Genomic DNA, 20,926 nt, shown 5'->3' with positions numbered 1-20,926 from the left:
AAACGATTAAAAATTGTAATTAAAAGGAAAGGTGATGTGACACAGTGGTAAACACGGCTCTGGCCCAACTTTTCTGGAGTGTGTTGCAGCCATCAAAATCAAAATGTGTTTATACTTACAAAATACAATAAAGTTGTTCAATGAAAACATTGGAAACCTTTTCTTTGTACTTTTGTCAGTTATGAGGTTCGAGAGAATTAACAAATAACAGATTGTTGATTTTATTGCATTTTTCACAATGTCTCAACTCTTCTGGAAATGATGTTTGTATGTTATTTCTATAGAAACCCTTTACAGCTGTAATTGATCAACACAAATCTCACGAAAGAAAAAGTTCAGAGAGACTTTACATCACTTGACGTGAAGGAATTTCTAGGGATGTGGAACAGAATAACACAAGAAAAGACTAATATACCAAGAGTGAAATATGAGTAAGTTTCACGGGAACCTTGAAGATGATAACGGTCGAGTACTTGATTTTGCTGTGTGGATTATTAATGTCTTCTCTGGTGGATTACTTCACTCAGAGGAGAGTGACGGTGAACAATGACTGTTGCAGACGCATCTTGAGACTATCGTTCACAAATAAAAGACTCTGTCATTATTCTGTACATTATTTATGTTGCCTGTGGGTTTTTGGTGCATTATATCGTACATAAGTAAGTGGATGGAGCTTTATTACTATTTCTCACTTTGTGTTTTTATATACTCACATCTTTATCTTGAATCAACACTGAACTGATTTCAGCTGAATAAAGAGCTGCTTTACAGCAGAACTGAATTCTGTTTGCATCATTCATTTTGTTATTTTCCTGTTTATCCCTGTAAAGCTGCTTTGAAACAATCTGTATTGTATAAAGCACTATAGAAATAAAGGTGACTTGACATCTCAAAGAACAAACGTCTCGGTTACAAAGGTAACCCTCGTTCCCTGAAGGAGGGAACGGAGACGTACGTCGGACAGACCGACGAATAGGAATCTCGCTAGAGAGGCCAATCTACTTCGAGTGTAACTAAAACGAGCCAATGCACATTGGCATGCAATCATATGCATCAGCTGCTCGCCTCGCAGCGCGGGTATATAATGAGCAGCAGGTGCGTTGCATCTTCAGGTTTTCGCTGAGGAGCCGAACCGGATAGGCAGCAGCATCAGCGGGGTACAGCGACTGTGGCGACGGGACGTACGTCTCCGTTCCCTCCTTCAGGGAACGAGGGTTACCTTTGTAACCGAGACGTTCCCATTCAGTCGGTCACGTTCGACGTACGTCGGACAGACCGACGAATAGGAATCCCTACCAAAGCGCCACAGGAGCTGCCCCCTTCCAGCGCTCTGTAGTAAGCCACCTGAACCCCCTTGCCTGAGGATGGTGGGACAGGGCTAACACAGAGAGAGTCGATCACTGCTGTTCCCCAAAACCCATTCAGTGAGACTATTGGATAACGCTGGGAAAGCGTACCCTTTCGCTGGGAAAGGAACGTTGCGGAAGCCACATCCTTCCCCGAAGGAGTTATGTGGAGAAGTACATATGGACTAACCCTGTAGGGCTGTGCTACATATGGAAGAGCTGGGGTGACTCCAACCCGATGAAGGGTAGGTTCTCCCAGAGGGAAAGACACGGGCTTCGTTTAGGAGCAACCGTGGAACCAACCATATGGGATCCCCGTAGGGTCACACATATGGAACCCAGCCTAAACCCGGTTCTCAAGGATACAACGGAGTATAGGCCTGGCGCCAGACGCTCCGCCACGTCGGCTGCCGAAGGGATATCGGAGGACTCGACAGGGTCTGCCTTGTAGGGACTCTCTGGAGAAAAGAAGCGCATGTAGCGCAGCAAGCCGACACTAAGCCGGGGCCTCTCCATGCCTCTGACCTGTGGCGAGAACACGGGAGGAGACCGGCTCGACACGAAGGCTATAGTATCTAGCGAACGTGTAGGTGTCGCCCAGCCTGCAGCTCTACAAATGTCTGTCAGCGAGGCGCCACGAGCCAGCGCCCAGGAGGATGCGACACCTCTCGTGGAGTGAGCATGCAACCTGAGCGGGCAGGGCACGCCCTGAGCTTGGTAAGCCAGGGCGATGGCATCCACTATCCAGTGGGCCATCCTCTGCTTGGAGACAGCCTTTCCCTTCTGCTGGCCTCCATAACAGACAAAGAGCTGGTCTGAGGTCCTGAGGCTTTGGTTCTGTCTATGTATTGTCGCAAAGCGCGAACTGGACCGAGCAAAGCCAGGGCTGGGTCTGCCTCCTCCGAGGGCAGCGCTTGCAGGCTCACCACCTGGTCCCTGAAGGGAGTGGTAGGAACCTTGGGCACATAGCCAGGCCGGGGTCTTAGTACCACGTGCCTATCACCCGGCCCGAACTCCAGGCACGATACGTCGACCGAAAATGACTGCAGGTCCCCTACCCTCATGATGGAGGCCAATTCAACCAGCAGCAAAGTCTTCATAGACAGAATCTTTAAGTCTGCCGATTGCAAAGGCTCAAAGGGAGCAATCTGAAGTGCTCTTAGCACCAGAGTGAGGTCCCAAGAGGGTATGGAGGGGGGACGAGGAGGATTTAACCGTCTCGCCCCCCTAAGGAACCTGACGACCAGGTCGTGCTGACCAACAGATTTGCCATCTATGTGGTCGTGGTAAGCGGAGATAGCAGCAGTATGGACTTTGAGGGTGGAGGGGGACAGCCTACGCTCCAACCCTTGCTGCAAGAAGGAAAGCACGACTCCGATCGAGCATCCTCGGGGGTCTTCTCGGCAAGAAGAGCACCACTCGACGAACAGGTTCCACTTCGAGGCGTAAGCACGTCTCGTAGACAGTGCAAGTGCCGAAGTGATGGTGTTAAGTACCTCAGGGGGTAAGTCACCTAGAACCTCCGCGTCCCGTCCCGGGACCAGACATGGAGTTTCCAGAGGTCTGGATGCGGGTGCCAAAGAGTGCCCCGTCTCTGAGAAGAAGGTCCTTCCTCAGAGGAATGGGCCAGGGAGGGCTGTCGCAAGGAGTGAAAGTTCTGGGAACCAGGTCTGGTCGGGCCAATAGGGCGCAACTAAGAGGACCTGCTCCTCGTCCTCCCTGACTTTGCACAGGGTCTGTGCAAGTAGGCTCACTGGGGGAAACGCATATTTGCGAAGGCCCCGGGGCCAGCTGAGTGCCAGTGCGTCTGTCCCGAGTGTTCCCTCGGACAGGGGGTAAAACAACTGGCAGTGGGAGGTTTCCGGTGAGGCAAACAGGTCTACCTGAGCCTCTCCAAACTCTCTCCAGATCAGCTGGACCACCTGGGGGTGGAGTCGCCACTCTCCTGGCAGCTCAGCTCGTGATAGCTCGTCGGCCACATGGCTGAGCACACCAGGGACAAGAATGGCATGAAGCGACCTCAGACGCTTCTGACTCCAGAGGAGGAGATGGCGGGCGAGTTGCGACATGCGACGGGAGCGTAGACCACCTTGATGGTTGATGTACGCAACGGTCGCAGTGTTGTCCGTACGGACCAGTACATGCTTGCCCCGTAGCGGCTCTTTGAGGCGGCTCAGAGCAAGACGTACTGCTAGCAACTCGAGGCAATTGATGTGCCAATGCAGATGGGGTCCCGTCCAAACCCCTGACACTGCATGCCCGTTGTACGTGGCACCCCAGCCGGTGGCAGGAGCATCTGTGAATACCACAGCATGCCGGGACACTTGTTCTAGGGGCACTCCTGCCCGGAGAACAAAGGGTCCGACCACGGACTGAAGGCTTGGCGGCACTCCTGAGTGATTAGCACCCGGAACGTGCCGCGTTGCCACGCCCATCTCGGGACTCGGCCGTGAAGCCAGTGTTGAAGCAGTCTCATATGAAGCAGACCAAGCGGGGTTACTGCCGCCGCGGCCGCCATATGCCCCAGGAGCCTCTGAAAGAATTTCAGTGGGACCGCTGTCCTGCCATTGAACGTATTCAGGCAGTTCAACACCGACTGAGCACGTTCCTCTGTGAGGCATGCTATCTGTTCGACCGAATCCAGCTCCATACCGAGAAAAGAGATCCTCTGCACAGGGGAGAGTTTGCTCTTTTCCCAGTTGACCTGAAGACCCAACTGGCTGAGGTGTCTGAGCACCAAATCCTTGTGTTCGCACAACTAACCCCAGGACTGTGCTAGAATGAGCCAGTCAAGGTAGTTGAGAATGCGAACACCCTGTTCTCTCATGGGAACAAGGGCTCCCCCTACGACTTTCGTAAAGACGCAGGGAGACAGGGCCAGCCCGAAGGGTAGGACTCTGTACTGATATGCTCGACCTTCGAACGCAAAGCGCAGGAATGGCCTGTGTTGCGGAATAAACGAGACATGGAAGTACGCGTCCTTCAGGTCGATCGCTGCAAACCAATCTCGGGGACGGATGCACTCAAAAATGCGCTTCTGCGTCAGCATTTTGAACGGTAGCTTGTACAGGCTCCGATTCAAAACTCGCAGGTCCAAGATCGGTCATAACCCACTGCTCTTTTTGGGTACAATGAAGTAGGGACTGTAGAACCCTGACCTCATATCGGCTGGAGGGGCCGGCTCCATCGCGTCCTCCGCCAGTAGGACTGCGATCTCCGCACGTAAGACAGGGGCAACGACATCTTTCACTGTAGTGAAGAGGACGTCCCTGAACTTGGGGGGATGCCGGGCGAACTGAATCGCATAGCCGAGCCTGATGGTCCGAATGAGCCAGCGAGACGGACTGGGGAGCGCTAACCGGGCTCGCAGAGACCGTACAAGTGGGACCAAAGAGACCACCGGCGTACCCGCAGCGGGGCAGCGAGGTGGAACACAGGGACGCGGCTCGGGGGGGCTCTCTTTGAGAGGCGGCCCGAAGCGGCGTCACAGTGTGCTAGGCAACTACTTACCTGGTTCCACAGATGGACAGAGGGAGCAGTCGAGGCTTTGGCTGCTCGCTGCTGTCCGCTGGCGACAGAAGAGGGGGATGAGAGTGGTGAGGTTTTTCTCCTCCCACTGCTCTCCAACCCTCTTCAGACCTGGAAATGGAGGAACTGCTCTTTTAATTTTGGGTACCACTGCCTCTTGGGTCAGTGGCGGAACAGAAACAAACCCAATAAAAGGATTTACCACCCGGCCCTCCTCCAGGGGTGGAAGAGCAGCCCCACCCATCTCTGGGTCGCCCGTCTCAGGGGTGATTCTCACCAACCACTTAACAGCTGCAGAGACGGGAGGCGTCATCTCCCCGCAATGGACACAGCAGAGCATGCTGGGCCAGAGTTTCTTGCAGGGGACAACACCCTTGGCGACGAGCAGACCGAGGGGCGGCCCAAGAGGAACTCAATGGTTTGTCATGGGAAGCTCCCCGATCCGCTACTAACTGAGGAGAACCGCTGGGCTCAGTCCTCGACAGTGTCACCGAAAAGGCCACCTCGTAAGATGGGAGCATTGAGAAAGCATTTAGCTTGACAACCTCTCGCACCTCACAAGGTAAGCCAGGGGGCACTTCTGGACCACTGAGGTGGACATCGTCTGGCTGAGGGCCTGCGCCGTGACTTTGATCACGGTTAGTCAACAAGCGCAGCTCAACCCCAGCACAGAACTACCATCATGCAAAAAGAGTGCCTTGGCCTCACATGCAGGGTGGGTGTGGTCTGTGTACAGCCACCCCAACCAAGAGGGTAGTGAGAGAGGAAAAACTTATGCAGATTTTGGCATTCCATATTTATGGCACCAACATACCCCCATACTGCCAAGTTTTCCATGCACATCTGGAAGACCCAGGAAAGCATGGCTGTAAACTCCGAATCTGAGTCAGCATAAGCACACACCATTACAGTGGGCAGCGTCACCCTCATTTCCAGAGCATAACAGCACTCTCTCCGATGCTGCAATCGACGTCTGTCCCTCAGCTGGAGCTCTGAATGAAATGCTAGGTTCCCCTATGAGAAGGACCAGCAATCCAATCCAGAAACTGCACAGCTTGCAATGCGCTAGAGAGGGAGGGGCCCTAGGGGGTTGGTTCCCCGAAGGAACCCCTCAACCTCATGTCACCCAAGCCATATCAGCAAAGTAGACCTCTTCTGGTGCACCAGAGAGGGCGCTACAATGGAGATTATGCAAGGGAACCGCGCATCTAGAGCGCCGAGCGAGCGCTGGGTTGCCGTGACAACCCGCGCTGCAGCCCGGCAGCTCGACGGCACACGACACGCAGAGGAGCAAGAGGTTTGCTCTCGCTGATCTCCACGGTCTTCCCAGAGTGTCGGGCAGACCCGCGGCTGTGCTTTTACACACAAGCGGCAGCTGCATGGCCAACAACAGAGGGGACTCAAGCTTCCCGGAGAAAGAAGAGTCACGACCGGCGTGTCGACGTGATCATGTTCTCATATGAAAACATGAAACACCCACGAACATCATTTCAACACGCGCCCAGACATGTGAAACAGTGATCGTGGCCATCAGTGAGGACAGGAACGACCGCATCCAGAAACACAAGTAGGATGTCATCTTTAAAAAGATGCGAATCTACTTGTGTAAGCTCTTTCAGGGACTTTACTCTTTTAAAAGTGCTGAAGCACGCAGGGGAACGGCCGCCGCAACACAGACAGGGATTATGTGCAGCCTGTCGTGTGCTCTCTCTCTTTGAAGGCGCTCACTCTTACCAGCCGTAAAAACGGCTTTTCAGCGCTCAAAAGCGCACCGTACCGGCCGTGAGAACAGCCTTCCGACGCTGTCAAAACAGCTATTTGCTCAAAAACGGCAAACGAAACAAAAACAGAAAAAGAGAGGACTTCAACCCCGCTGCTGTGCTGTTCGCCTGCACTCGGAAAAAAAGAGAAGTTCAACCAAAAAGCTTGACTCGTCTTCTAGCAGACACTCGCTTGCAGAGAACAGGAACAAACACCGTTCGGCTCCGAAGCGAAAAGCTGAAGATGCAACGCACCTGCTGCTCATTATATACCCGCGCTGCGAGGCGAGCAGCTGATGCATATGATTGCATGCCAATGTGCATTGGCTCGTTTTAGTTACACTCGAAGTAGATTGGCCTCTCTAGCGAGATTCCTATTCGTCGGTCTGTCCGACGTACGTCGAACGTGACCGACTGAATGGGAACCCTTGTTAGTTTGAAATCACACCAATATGGCCTGATCGCTGATCAAACACAGAAGCTTCTCATATTGTGTAGACACACACTCCCTCATTTCCTTCCTCTGTTGATTCTTTCTCTGTCTTCACAAATACAGTTCACTTTTGTCTCAAAAATACAATCTGACAATCTCTCACACAATCACAGAAAATCCATCAATCTCTGAGTTTCTCCTCTTTCTCTTATTTTTCACACATTTTGCAGAAAAAAATTAGGAAAGAGGTGTTGTGGTAAAAAAAATAGTAAAATCTTCAGAAATTGTGATTAATGTTTCAGTGATTCAGTGTGCTTCGGCTGTAAGAAGTTGTCGGTTTCAGCATCAAAGCAGGTTTGCCAGTATATTATTGTTCTTCTACATCCTGATTAAGAAAAAAAAAAGTGTCTCTTGACAACCACAAATACTATGAAAATCTCTCACACACACACAGACTAGTCAGGGTGATTTTCTGCTCAACATACTAGAGTTTGTCCAGATGGTTGAGTGCTTCAGAAAGCAGCTTCGGTCCTGATTCTCCTGGATGATTGTAGCTCAGATCCAGCTCTCTCAGATGTGAAGGGTTTGAACTCAGAGCTGATACCAGAGCAGCACAACCTTCTTCTGTCACCAAACAGTGTGATAATCTACAACAACAGTAAATGTTCTTATTTAGACAGAATAATATGCATATATAAATAATAAATGACAGGGCTCTTTAACTGCCAGATTGCAGGCTAAATTTCACCCATCAATTACCTTTACAAAGACCTCTGACTGATTGCAATGAAATCATGTTACTGTCTGATATATGAGAATACTCTCAGAAAGAGTTATGCATATATGACAACTGTTTATTTCTCAAAATACATGAACATGAACCACCAGAGCCATCAGACCCTGCAAACTGCTCTCATCACTTCATGTCTACACAACGTCTCAGAACAGTAACAACCAGGACACCAGAGCCCCTCTTTATTTTTCTCCTTTAAACAAAATAAATGCCTTTCCGAGGTAAGACCACATCCACTCTGTAACTCAGGGGCGGACTGGGGCAAAAGATTATAACAGAAATATAAATTATATTTATACAGAATTTTAAATGCCATCTTTTTATTATTATTATTGAACTGCTTATCAATAACTTTAATGAATGACTGACATACTTCTTTATAGAGATTGACCGATATGGGTTTTTCTATAACCGATGCCGACGTTTAGACGTCAGGGTCAGCCGATGGCCGATATGTGCTGCCGATTTTTAGGGCCGATATCTTGAAGTTTTCCCCTTCATTTGCATTCTAAAATGTCACACTAATAATAAGTGGATGCACAACATTTCTAAACTTAACATCATTTATTGAACACTGATTTGAACCTTGACATCTCTCGAATCTTAATTTTGTGCACTGCACTGTATTAAAATAAAATATTTATCCAAAGTTAACCAAACAAATCAATAAACTGACCAAGTATTAAATATATAAAACAGGTAGGCTAATATAAACAAAATCTGTCAATAATTTACATAAAAGTTTTAGAGCATTTATCAAGCAGAATTTTTCAAGTTTGTTGGAACATAAATGTAAACTTAAATATACAATTAAATAAAATAAATACAACTTTATGAATAAAAATCAATTAAAAACGTTGTCATGTTGCTACTCTTAGTGATTTCTGACATTCTTGACGGTTAACGTTAGACAGGTTTAATGAGGATAATAACTGTGCGACATATATATCCAGGAAGGGGAGCCAATGGATATCACACAAGAAACAATGTGCAAACTTTGCGGAAGAGTTATGCCGGTAAAAGCTTAACCTTGGTCAGTATTCAAAATGAAAGTAAAAGTGACGAAACTGTCTGACGCTGCATTAACGGAGCATTTTCTCTCAGAGACGAATTTCAACTTAATATGCTGATAACGGTATATAACTGTCTTTCACTATTACATATAGTGAAACAAATGAGAAGAATAGTATTTTGGGTTAAAGAGATTGTTTTTTTTTTTTTAAGTTTATGCTTGAAGTAGCCTAAAACTGCTCTTAATTTTCATTTATGACTGCAGTGCTAGGAAATAATATGGATTGTTATTAATTTTAATTATTCATTGTATAATAGACCTAAAAATGTTTAAAACATTTTCAAAGAGGAGCTGATAGTCTAATCTTTTATTATCCTCACAGCACGTCAGTTATGCGGTGATGCGCTGTGAAAAATAACACAGGGCTGCCCGCGGACGTGCCTGGCTTTAAATCGGCGCTACTAAACACGGAGATATCTTTTTTAATATATCGGCATCGGCCGATATCTGTGTTTAGTAGCACCGATTTAAAGCCAGGCACGTCCACGGGCAGCCCTGTGTTATTTTTCACTGCGCATCACCGCATAACTGACGTCGACCTCTACTTCTTTATTTTATTATTTGTCTTTCTGGGTGCACATGGCAAATAGTAAATCATTTTGAAAAAAATTTCAAATCTCTGGTCCATACAGGGAAGTTTAATTCACTAAAGTTCAATACCTACTATTAAATCAGTCCATATGCTCTGGTATGGTCTTAGAATGTAGTGCAGAATGTGGACTGTTTTATGGTGTCTTTCTAGTGGTTATAGTGTTTGTCCTTTCAGGAACTTGACTTACTGACATTTTATGGAATAGAGGTCCAATTGTGGAAAAAAGTGGAAAAATCCTTATGTTTGAAAAATACATCATATTAGAAAGATTTCTGAAGGATCTGAGTAGTGGAATAATGATGCTGATCAGCTTTGATCACAGGAATAAATTACATTTTACAGTAAATCCACACAGAAAACTGCTATTTGACTGTATTTTCAATCAAATAAATTCCGCCTTCCTCTTTCAAAATCATTTAAGAAGTCTTATTTCAAACTTTTGATCACCAGTCTGTAAAATAATGCATGTGAACTAATTAGAAAATTATATATTTTAGACACTTTTCTAAACACTTTCCTTTTATGAATAATTTTCAAATGATTGTGAAATTACTGAAGAAATCCTGACAACAGATACACAAACATTCACTCTTATCTGACATACAGAAAACTTTGGCACACTAAAAGGATTAGAGTTTTTTTTTTTTTTTGCCTCAAGTGGACAATACGCGCGAACATGGGCTGACGGAAGTATATAGATTATGTAAATTTACTATAATTCTTCATATATATTTACGTTGCAACGGCTGGCCCACATTGTCCAGCAGCCCATCGGGACTCCCGGGACACATTGTCCAGCAGCCCACTCCTGGTACTCCCGATGGCCAGTCCGCCCCTGCTGTAACTAATTCTAAAGAAGTCTTGTAAATTTTATGCATTCAAAAAGAGAGAAACTGGGGTCTATGCATTTTTTTGTTTTTGTTTTGACAGCAAGGAACTTTAAGGCACTAAGAACTCTTACTGACATTACTTGGTGTCCAGAGGGGAGTGGACGGCATCCATTAACAGATTTGATTGTCTGATTATAATAATACATTGGGATCAAACCAGTGTGTAGTGTCTGGGACACCCAGTAATGTAAGTCAGATGCATAAAATATTAGAATAGAACATTTCTATACTGTTATTTTGCACAGACCAGTTAAACCCTCTATAAATACCTGAGTATGTTGAGTTGACAGTTTGAACTCTTCAGTCCAGTACAGAGCAGCTTTACTCCCGAATCCTGCAGGTCATTGTTACTCAGGTCCAGCTCTCTCAGGAGGGAGTTTGTTGATTTCAGCGTCGAAGCCACAATTTCACAGTTCTGATCTGTGAGATCACAGGCTGTTAATCTGATAAAAGAGTGGACTATGGTTATATGGCATGCTAGTGTACTGGTGCACTGTTGTACTATATTTACAAGGATATTCAACAAAGCAGGCATTTTGGCATAATTTTGTGTGTTTGTCCATTCATGTATGAAAGAGAACTCAATGCGGCCAGTGTTTCGTAGCACAATTCAACAATTCATAATGTGATATTCGATATGAGATACGATATTAAGTGTGTAAAATCAATTTAAATTATATTTAAAAATATTCTAAAACTGAAAATTATATAACATATATATATATATATATATATATATATATATGTTTCCCATTCTTTCTAGGAAAAGAAATCATCACTACAACTTCTGACCAAAAAAAAAAACAAAAAAAAAAATCAAAGAAAAAACTATTCCAATATTTAAATACCAAAAACTCTTTGCTCGATAATATACATTTTTATCAACCTAAATCTTAACATCAAAAACATCCAGTTAAACAAAAACACCTGAAACTAGGGGTGGATGAATATTTATTTTTGTTATTTCAGTTTCTTTGTTGTTAAAAAATAAGAACAATAGGACAATTACAATAGGACAAATTATTACTTCAAATAGCATTCAAGTAATCAACAATACAGAAGCTGAATGATCAAATGTAAATCTAAAACACTGCATAATCTTCACATAAATTAAATACACATTTGATTCATAATAAAGCTACAAAAGTTATTCAGTCAAGAGCAGTGAGTGATTTTCTCTTTGTCTTTTGTTGTTTGACAGACAAAAGCAGGTTGACTGTAATAAGCTGCTGTCCCTTTAAAACTTAATGTACGGCCACGGATCCTACTGAAACGTGTGCGTGTGCTTCGGGTGTGTGTGTGTTTGTGTGTGTGTGTGTGTGTGTGTGTGTGTGTGTGTGTGTGTGTGTGTGTGTGTGTGTGTCAGACAACAACTTATTGTGGTTAATAACTCGTTCTAACGTCAAGCAAGTCACGTAAGTAACAGTCGCGTGCCCAGTCTATTCACTGCTATATGCATTGACCTAAAACTTTGACTTTTCACAACGTTTTGTAGTAGCCAATTAAAGGTGGGATAAGTAGATTTTCAAAAATGCTGTTGGACATCATTGATACATGAAATCAACCCAAACAAACTCACCCCCCTCTTCATTGCTCCGCCTCCAAAACTCACTCTCCAATCCTATTCCTAACCAACCTAATCTATGTCTGTCTCAAACCCTGCCCCGATCACTGCTGGCATGCGAGCCAAGCGCACTAACAATGACACTAAACACCTCATTCTCTAGCGGTCATCAGTGCGCAGTGGTTTACCTGCACAACTCTCACTATCTGGCCACTGTTGCGCACGCAATGCGAGAGTGGATGTCTGTTTATCACAGCTGACAAGCAACAAAATGCTTCATGGAAAATAAAGCGCAGTTGATGAACAAACAACAAGGAAGCACAAAAAATTAATGTACAGGACACAAGAGTAAATACAAAGTGTTCATTGTTAGTTGACAACAGCACAGCAGCTCCAAAACCCAGTGTTACCCACGAATAGCGGGATCAAAGCAGCCTCCACGTCTGTTTTCAGGCCTTCCCACCTAGCTCTCTCCAGCGCTAGAAAGCTTTTCTAATATAAATGTGGGTCCTAAAGCTCTTGGCCATTCATAAACCTTCATTCCAGTGATATTCTTTTGAGCTCTTTTGTATTGTGTCTCGTCTCTCTTTCTGCAGTTTTTCTTCAAATCTCCTTCTTGCTCGTTCTCCCTCCTCGACCATCATATGCCCCCTAATACTGACTGGTTACATGTTTGTTGTTGGTGTCGACCTGTGTTTTTGAAAATGTACTTACTCCACCTTTAAAATTATTCATATAACCCATGCCGTTGTGATACGCATATCGCATTTACAATATTTCAATAATTTCAATATACTGTGCAGCCCTACTTAAAAGAAAGCAAATATAGTGTTGGGAGCACAATCTAATAGGCAGCATTATTCATCTGAACACCAGCGCGCTGTCTGAAGCAGCTTTCTGTGTGCACAAGTCATGTGTCTGTCACAGGAGATTCATAGACAGCACACCAGTACCGCACTGCGTTCTCTTTTGTGTCTTGTCGAGCTTGAATGGATTAAAAGCATTTGCATAAGTAAGAGTGTGATCATATAATGTTACACTGGCTATGAAGGAAAAAGGATGAAGGATAAAACAGATGCTGCATTATTTGCGTCAACAAAGCGGGCATTTTGGCATAATTTTGTGTGTTTGTCCGTTCATGTATGAAAGAGAACTCAATGCAGCCAGTGTTAGGTAGCACAATTCAACAATTCATAATGCGATATTCGATATGTGATACGATATTCCTTTAAGTGTGTAAAATCAATTTAAATTATATTTAAAAATATTTAAAAACTGCTTCAAAATGCTGCTTCAACTGCTGACAAAATGCTTTATGGAAAATAAAGCACAGTTGATGAACAAACAACAAGGAAGCACCAAAAATGAATGTACAGGACACAAGAGTAAATACAAAGTGTTCATTATTAGTTGACAACAGCACAGCAGCTCCAGAACTTCCCAGTGTTACCCACGAGTAGCGGGATCAAAGCATGCTGCGTTATTTGTGTTAACTTAGAAAAGGAATCGCATGTGTTAACGCGATAATTTTGACAGCACCAATTATTATTAGCATTAATTAATTAATGTAAAACTCAAACCTCAGTGTGCTGAGTTGACAGTTTGGACTCTTCAGTCCAGCACAGAGCAGCTTCAGGTTTGAATCCTGCAGGCGATTGTTACTCAGGTCCAGCTCTCTCAGAGAGGAGTTTGATGATTGTAGAGCTGAAGCCACAATTTCACAGTGCTGATCAGTGAGATTACAGGCTGTTAATCTGAAAAAAAGAGAGAAGACTCTGGTAAAAACGATGAAAGCTTGATCGTCAAGGTATTTCTTTGTAACTGACCTAGTAAAAAATGTAATAACTTCTCCCACTTTACAAATCGATGATCTAACTGTAGAAATTAAAGTAATAATTACATTTGCAGCAGTGCACCAGTTTTTTTTTATTTTAAATGACACTACAAGTTTGCTTAACCCATCAAAATATGAGGAAAATATTTTTATATTTGTAAAATATTTTAAAAAGTGAGGCAAGAACAAAACACTAAACTTAGTGAAGGTATTTATCTGACACCATTATTTGGCAAAAAAAAAAAAAAAAAAGCTCACTGGAAAAGAAGAATACATTGACTGCATGCAACATAATCAGTTATTAATATTTCATTGGTCTTTCATGTGTTCATAATTTCTTTGTATGACAGCCTGGCAAAAAAAATTATGTCAGCGCAATTTGACGTTTCATTGAGTTATCACAAATAAAGCAATTGACTCCAAGCACAATCTTTGCAATATGCTTACAAAATCTTTAAGCAAAATCAAGCCACTTTTATGAGGATTTTGGGCTTCTCTGGATTTGTTGGAGCCATTGATGAATCTCATGTTCACATCATTGCTTCAACTGAGGAGACTTATATCAATAGAAAAGGATTCCAAAGCATCAATACTAATTTGTGATAATTTTGCACAATGCAAATATATATATATATTTTTTTTAGAATAAAATTAAATATTAATGTTTCAGTGTCTTAATTAAATAATTGTATTATAATTACTTTAAATGATTGGTGTCATGCTGCTGTGATTTCACCCTTGCAGGCTCACTATTGGCTGATTCATTGGCTGGTCATTTTGGGTTGTCATCATTGTAGTTTACAACACTTAAATGCTACTTCAGTCAGCACTTAAGAATCAGTCTTAGACTTTTATTAAAGAAGCTAAAAGCAACTTTTAGTAAAGTCTGCTACTCTTAGAAAAGTACTACTTTTTACTAAGAATTTTTTGTCACTTAAGTCAAAGCTTAAGACTATTCTAAAGAGCATTTCTGAGATGTTTTATACATATGGCCCCAGTCTTTAATCAGGGAGATTTATCAATTAAAATAGACACAGCTTAATATTTCAACCTGTTTATTTGTATTGCAGTTTTCATAAGCAGCTATAAAGAAACTCACACTGTTAATGATTACAGTAATTGTCCTTATATTCATTATCCAATAGTCCTTACTTAGCATCTTAGATTAATCAATAAGTTGATTGAAATCATACCATATTACTTTTATCTTAAGTCCTTATCTTAAGGGATTTTCACACCGTGCTTAAATACTTGTTATAGTCGTTCTAAACCCCGCTTTTAACCCTGAGTCAAGGAATGTTTCACACAATTTAGAAGCAGGTTTTTACCTGAGGTAATTAAACCCTGAGCTCCAGAGCAGGATTAGAGCCTCTTTTGCGCTGTTAACCCTGCATTACGTTGACAAACATGCAGTGTGAAATGATGCAGTGTTAGATTGTTACGGATAGATGCTTAGCAACAGAGAGACAATCATGTGCGTAATATTCACATGCTTTGGACAATTTTGTGTAAACAATTTTGTAAACAGAGAAATTGTGTAAACAGTCATTTTAGTGTTTGATGGGAACCATTTTAAATGGCAACAGAAAACACGACAAATGGAGAGAAGAGACCTTTTCATTCTTATTTTTATAGTCCAAATAGTGATAGAAAAAAAACTTGATAGCAGTCGGCGATATATAATATGAGAATGTGTAGTATAAGAGCCTTGATGTAAACAGGTTGCATGCAGCATTCATCCAATCAATGACACTAACATTGCAAATAAGAATGTTAACCCAGGGTTTATGAATGCACAGCATGAAACATCATTTATAAATACCCAGGATTAATTGTTAACCCTGGATACATTCTGATCAGTGTGAAGGTTTACAATGACACAGGGTTCAAGTATGAAAAGCCCTCTTGTATGTCAATAATTAATTATTGTATAAAACTGTTCTGGGTCTTGATCCTAATTTGTTGAGCACGAGTTGGACATTTGACACTTTAAGTCAAAACTTAAGACTATTTTTAAGAGCATTTCTGTGAAGTTTTATACATACGGGCCCTGGTCATTTAAACAAAAACCTAAAGCCTAAATACCAAAATTTGGACATTTATATGGAAGGATATTCTGGACTATTTTCAAAAGAAATTGAAAATTGTATTTGCAGTTGCGTTTTCCATATGTGGACGCATAAATTGTGATATAATCTAAACGTAACTGCAAATCTTTTTTTTTTTTTGTAAGTTTGTTTATTTTTTATTTGTTCTTTATTTTCCTTTTGTTTTGTGATTTTGTTGTCAATAAGGTTGTATATTTTTGTATACTTGTTGATAAACCTAAAAAGAAAAAAATGTCATGCTGAATGCTTTGAACAATGGAGGTAATCTGTGAAATTGTGGAGGAAAATTGATGACAGTTCACACTCTATAGATTTCTTCTTACTCAAAAGTCATTTAGTTTTGGACAGGTTAAATGAGTTTGTGCCTTGACTAACAGCAGCATCAGTAATGTCGTCTTCGCCAACCTGAGTGAAGTGGCTGACAGGCTTTTTGTGAGGGACAGAACAACTAATGGACCAGGATGTCCTCTGATGGACATACCACCAGAGACGATTGAGTACTACGTTGTATGTGGTTACTCATGTGTCCAGCTTGTGTGCCTGCTTGGAGTATCTGAGCGAACCATTCGTAGAAGACTAGAACAGCATGGATTAAGGTACATACAATTTCCTCAATGTGTATTAGTCAAGATTCAGAATGTCTGATCTGTAGCAAGAAAGTATTGTTGGTGAATGTTACCTATTTAAAACATATAGGCACTTTTGCTCAGGAGAACAATTAGTAAATGCAATGCATGCTGGGAGTCACGAGTTGTATACTATGGTGGCTCCCAGCATGCATTGTGGCATGAAGGATGTCACCATTGTTGAGATTCATATGTGATTTGTGATGTCTGTGTGTCTAAAGATTTTTTTTTTTTTTTTTTAAATTGCACTTTAAAAGTCAAGATTCAGAATGTCTGATCTGTAGCAAGAAATTATTGTTGGTGAATGTTACCTATTAAAAACAAATATGCAAAGTAAATTACTTTGCTTTATGATAATGAAAACTATATCACTCTATCATTTTGTTTCTGGTTTTCTTTACAACAAATGATGTGTTTTGGTAAACACTGTTACAAAGACCACAAACTCACACAAAAAGCCAAGAGTCAAACTGCCCAACTAAAGGAACCACTGACCACCAAAATGGTGGCCAAACATTTTCAATAAAACATCAACATCTAAAACTCTGTTAATTCTCAAAAAGAACTTCTGCTGAGATCGTGAGAGATTTTTTGTCTTTTTATCTTCAGTTGATTTCAGGCTGTGTGTAGCAAGTCAGTTGTAGTTGTGTTTCATTTTCTGAGAGTGTAAGCATGATGTTGAACCAACACCACATTGTAACCCTGATTCAATGCCATTACCATTGATTTTTGATAAATGTGATAAATGGTAAAATGACAGGGTCATAATTCTTAAGACATGGGAAATACAGTTGCAAATGGACTTTGCTTTTCCATTTGAAATTTGGCATTCACTGTGTGTTCATGACAGCGAAAACGCAAACGGTAAAGCAAGATTTGCAGTTGCGTTTAGATTGTCACAATTTATGCGTACGCATATGGAAAAAACAATTGCAAATACAATTTGCAATTTCTTTTGAAAATAGTCTGGAATATCCTTCCATAAGTTTATATTGGGAAGAGAAAAATATTTATATATATTTTCCTTAGTGTAATATAGTTAGTCTGGTGTAACTTCACACATCCAACAAGGTGCATGGAAAAAAGCAGAGTTATTTTGGAGCAAAACCAGCAACACTTGTGGCATGGAGGGATCAGAAATAAACAAAAAACTGGAGCTAAAAGATTAAAGACTTTATTTTGCCAATGCGTTTCATCATTTATCATGAGTTTTGTGATTGGTGGATGCTATTATATGCAATTTCTTCATTGGTTCATTATAAGTTTGAATTTTGTCTCTGTTTGTACTTAAAGGAACCTACACACATCTGAAACCTTTTAGCTCTGACGAAGGCCTGTGTGCCGAAACGCATTAGCAAAATAAAGTCTTGATCTTTTAGCTCCAGTTTTTTGTTTATTTCTGATCCCTCCACGCCACAAGTGTTGCTGATTTTGCTTCAAAATATATATTTTCCTTCATGATAAATCATGAACGATGGAAGTGTCATGTAAATTCATCTGTTAAAAAGACTGTAATTCCTGAGCAACATTCAGCTTTTAAAACTTCTGAAATTCAGAAATGTAATTACTTGCATTTTAATTATAACTACAAAATAAAAATTATTTTAAATATTTTAATCTCGGGACATTAAATTTTTTTATTTTTTTTGGAAAAAAAATGTCATTACAGTGGATTTACCAGGGGAACTCTATTAGCCTACATGGGTGTATTATGTTCATATTTCAAATCATTTTCATATTTCACTTCAGTTGATATTATGTTCATATTTTCACACTCACAGAGCTTTTCTGCAGTTCCTCACAGCAGGTACCAGTCTCCTTTGACCCTCTTTTGATTTGATGTTATACTTTTTAAGGTCAAGCTCATCCATCACCTCCTCTGACATCAGGATCATGTTGGCCAAAGTTGAACATTGTGCAAGAGAAAGACTTTTACTTTTTGCTTTAGATTTTAAAAACACCTGCACTTCCTCAACAACAGAATTATCCTTCATCTCAATCAAGCAGTGTGACAGATTCATCCATCTTTCAGGACTGACATTGTTTTTTTGACCTCGTTTGAGGTTTTGGGTTATTTTCTTGATACTCTCTGGGTTGTTCTCTGTGTGAATCAGCACATGCTGTAAGAGTCTCTGATTGGACTCCAGTGAGATGCCATGAAGGAATCGAAGGAAAAGATCCAGATGTCCATTTCTACTGTTCAAGGCTTTATTCATTGCTCCCTTCAGAAACACATCCAGAGAAACATTCCCACACTGAGTTCTGGACTTTCCTGTCAGGAACATTTTCAGAACTTCACTGTTTTTGTGTAAATAGCAGAAAAACACATAAAGTGCACCAAAAAACTCCTGAAAGCTCAGATGTACAAAGCTGTAAACCTTCCTGTGATAAATCACAGATTCCTCCCTAAAGATCTCAGTGCAAATCCCAGAATACACTGAGGCGTCAGTGACATCTATGCCGCTCTCTCTCAGGTCCTCCTCATAGAACATCACATTGCCCTTCATCAGCTGATTGAAAGCCAGTTCAGCAAGTTTCACAATCACGTCTCTGTTGGACTGCAGGAGTTTCTCTGGATCTCTCTCTTCATACTTCTGGTTCCTCATACTAGTTTGAATGAGAAGGAAGTGTATGTACATTTCAGTCAGAGTTTGAGGGATTTCTGCACTCAGATCTTGTTTCAGGATGTTTTGAAGCACAGTGGCTGAGATCCAGCAGAAGACGGGTATGTGGCACATGATGTGGAGGCTTCTTGCTCTTCTGATGTGTGAGATGATTCTGCTGGCTTGATTCTCATCACTGATTCTCTTCCTGAAATATTCCTCCTTCTGAGGGTCATTGAATCCCTGAATTTCTGTAACACGGTTGATGTATTTAGAGGGGATCTGATTGGCTGCTGCTGGTCTGGTGGTGATCCAGATGAGAGCAGAGGGAAGAAGATCTCCTTTCATGAGGTTTGACATCAACACACCCACTGATGAAGTCTCAGTCACACCAGAAACTTTCTCACAGTCTGAAAACATCAGTGTAATTCTGCTTTCATCCAGACCATCAAAGATGAACACAACTGTACATTCATCATACATCTTTGAGTCCAGATGTTGAAGTTCAGGATGAAAGTCCAGCAGAAGTCTGTGGAGACTGTATTGATGATCTTTAATTAAGTTCAGCTCTCTAAATGGAAGCACAAACATGAAATCTACATCCTGATTGGCTTTTCCCTCGGCCCAGTCCAGAATGAACTTCTGCACAGAGACGGTTTTTCCAATTCCAGCGATGCCTTTAGTAAGAACAGTCTTGATTTTGTCTTTCTTCTCTCTTCTCTTCTCCTCATGTCCTGGTTCAGGTGAAGGATCAAAGATGTCATTGCAGTTGATTGGAGTGTCTTGGAGTGTCTTGTAACTTTTCTCCATCTGTAGCACCTCATGTTCTTCATTCACTCCTTCACTCTCTCCCTCTATGATGTACAGCTGTGTGTAAATCCTGTTCAGGAGGGTCTGATGCTCTTGTAGTCTAGAAATCTAGAAATAACTGTTTGCTCTTTCAGACTGATTTCTATCTATTGTGGCCAAATGACTTTCTAATATCACACATGAAGATCCTCAAGGTTTTGTTCTCGCACTGATATTGTTTACCCACATTTCATACAAATTGTAAATTATGCAAATCAGGCATTTGGGAAAGATAATGACCTGCATATTTAAAGTAGGGAGACATCAAGATTTCAGTCATCAAAATATTTTAAAAAACAAAGAAAGAAGGCAAAAAGTTTTACCAGAAACCATTTTTTAAATCATCACAGAAAGACTGACATGAAGAAAAAGCTGTATTCATGTGAAATAATTACATGTAATTAATTTACATGTAAATGGCAACTGATGACAGATGATTTATCATAAATCATTATGCATTTTCTAGTTGCACATTAAAGTCCCCTTTGCCTTTTTTTTCTTATCTTGATCAGCTGATATCAACCCTGACTTTTTAAAAGTTGTTTCATATTTGCTCTTACTGTCCAGTTTGAGCAGTCTTGAATTTTTTGTGTCAGCTTTGTGAATCTTTTTGCATTCTGTGTTCTTGTGTCTCACCCTACATGATACTCACACAGGGTCAAATGTCACTGCTCCATCACTGAATTTTTGGGTCTCATGCATGGAGTTGTTACTCTTCATGAACACACAGTTGGGTACTGGAAAAGCTGCTCTCTTTCTCTTCCTGCTGTTGATACTGAGAAAAAAACAAACACACAAGCAAACAAACAAACAGAATTATATCAAGTTGTTTCTCTGCAGATTATTTGTCTGCTCCATTAAATTAACATTGATCAATAGTACTGTAATTTATAGAGCAGTAGGTGTATTACATGACGTTTTAAAGGGA

General features: G+C 41.7%; 1 protein-coding gene across 3 annotated transcripts in view; it reads right to left on the bottom strand.

The window, feature by feature from the left end:
* LOC125263108 overlaps nucleotides 1–20,926 on the bottom strand; it is a 39,005-nt gene that overhangs the window by 11,438 nt on the left and 6,641 nt on the right. For 2 of the 3 annotated variants that reach the window (XM_048182005.1, XM_048181994.1), the window contains exons 3-6: nucleotides 20,651–20,773; nucleotides 13,559–13,732; nucleotides 10,684–10,857; nucleotides 7,553–7,714 (exon numbers count right to left, since the gene is read on the bottom strand). In XM_048182005.1, coding sequence (XP_048037962.1) covers nucleotides 7,553–7,714; nucleotides 10,684–10,857; nucleotides 13,559–13,732; nucleotides 20,651–20,773 — 633 coding nt within the window. The remainder of the gene's footprint in view (nucleotides 1–7,552; nucleotides 7,715–10,683; nucleotides 10,858–13,558; nucleotides 13,733–20,650; nucleotides 20,774–20,926) is intronic. The other variant, XM_048182013.1, reaches the window with a different exon arrangement.

Source organism: Megalobrama amblycephala, linkage group LG1 (assembly GCF_018812025.1).
Source record: "Megalobrama amblycephala isolate DHTTF-2021 linkage group LG1, ASM1881202v1, whole genome shotgun sequence".
NCBI lineage: Eukaryota > Metazoa > Chordata > Actinopteri > Cypriniformes > Xenocyprididae > Megalobrama > Megalobrama amblycephala.
The sequence above is the reverse complement of the archived record's forward strand: the minus strand, read 5'-3'. Positions and strand labels throughout refer to the sequence as shown.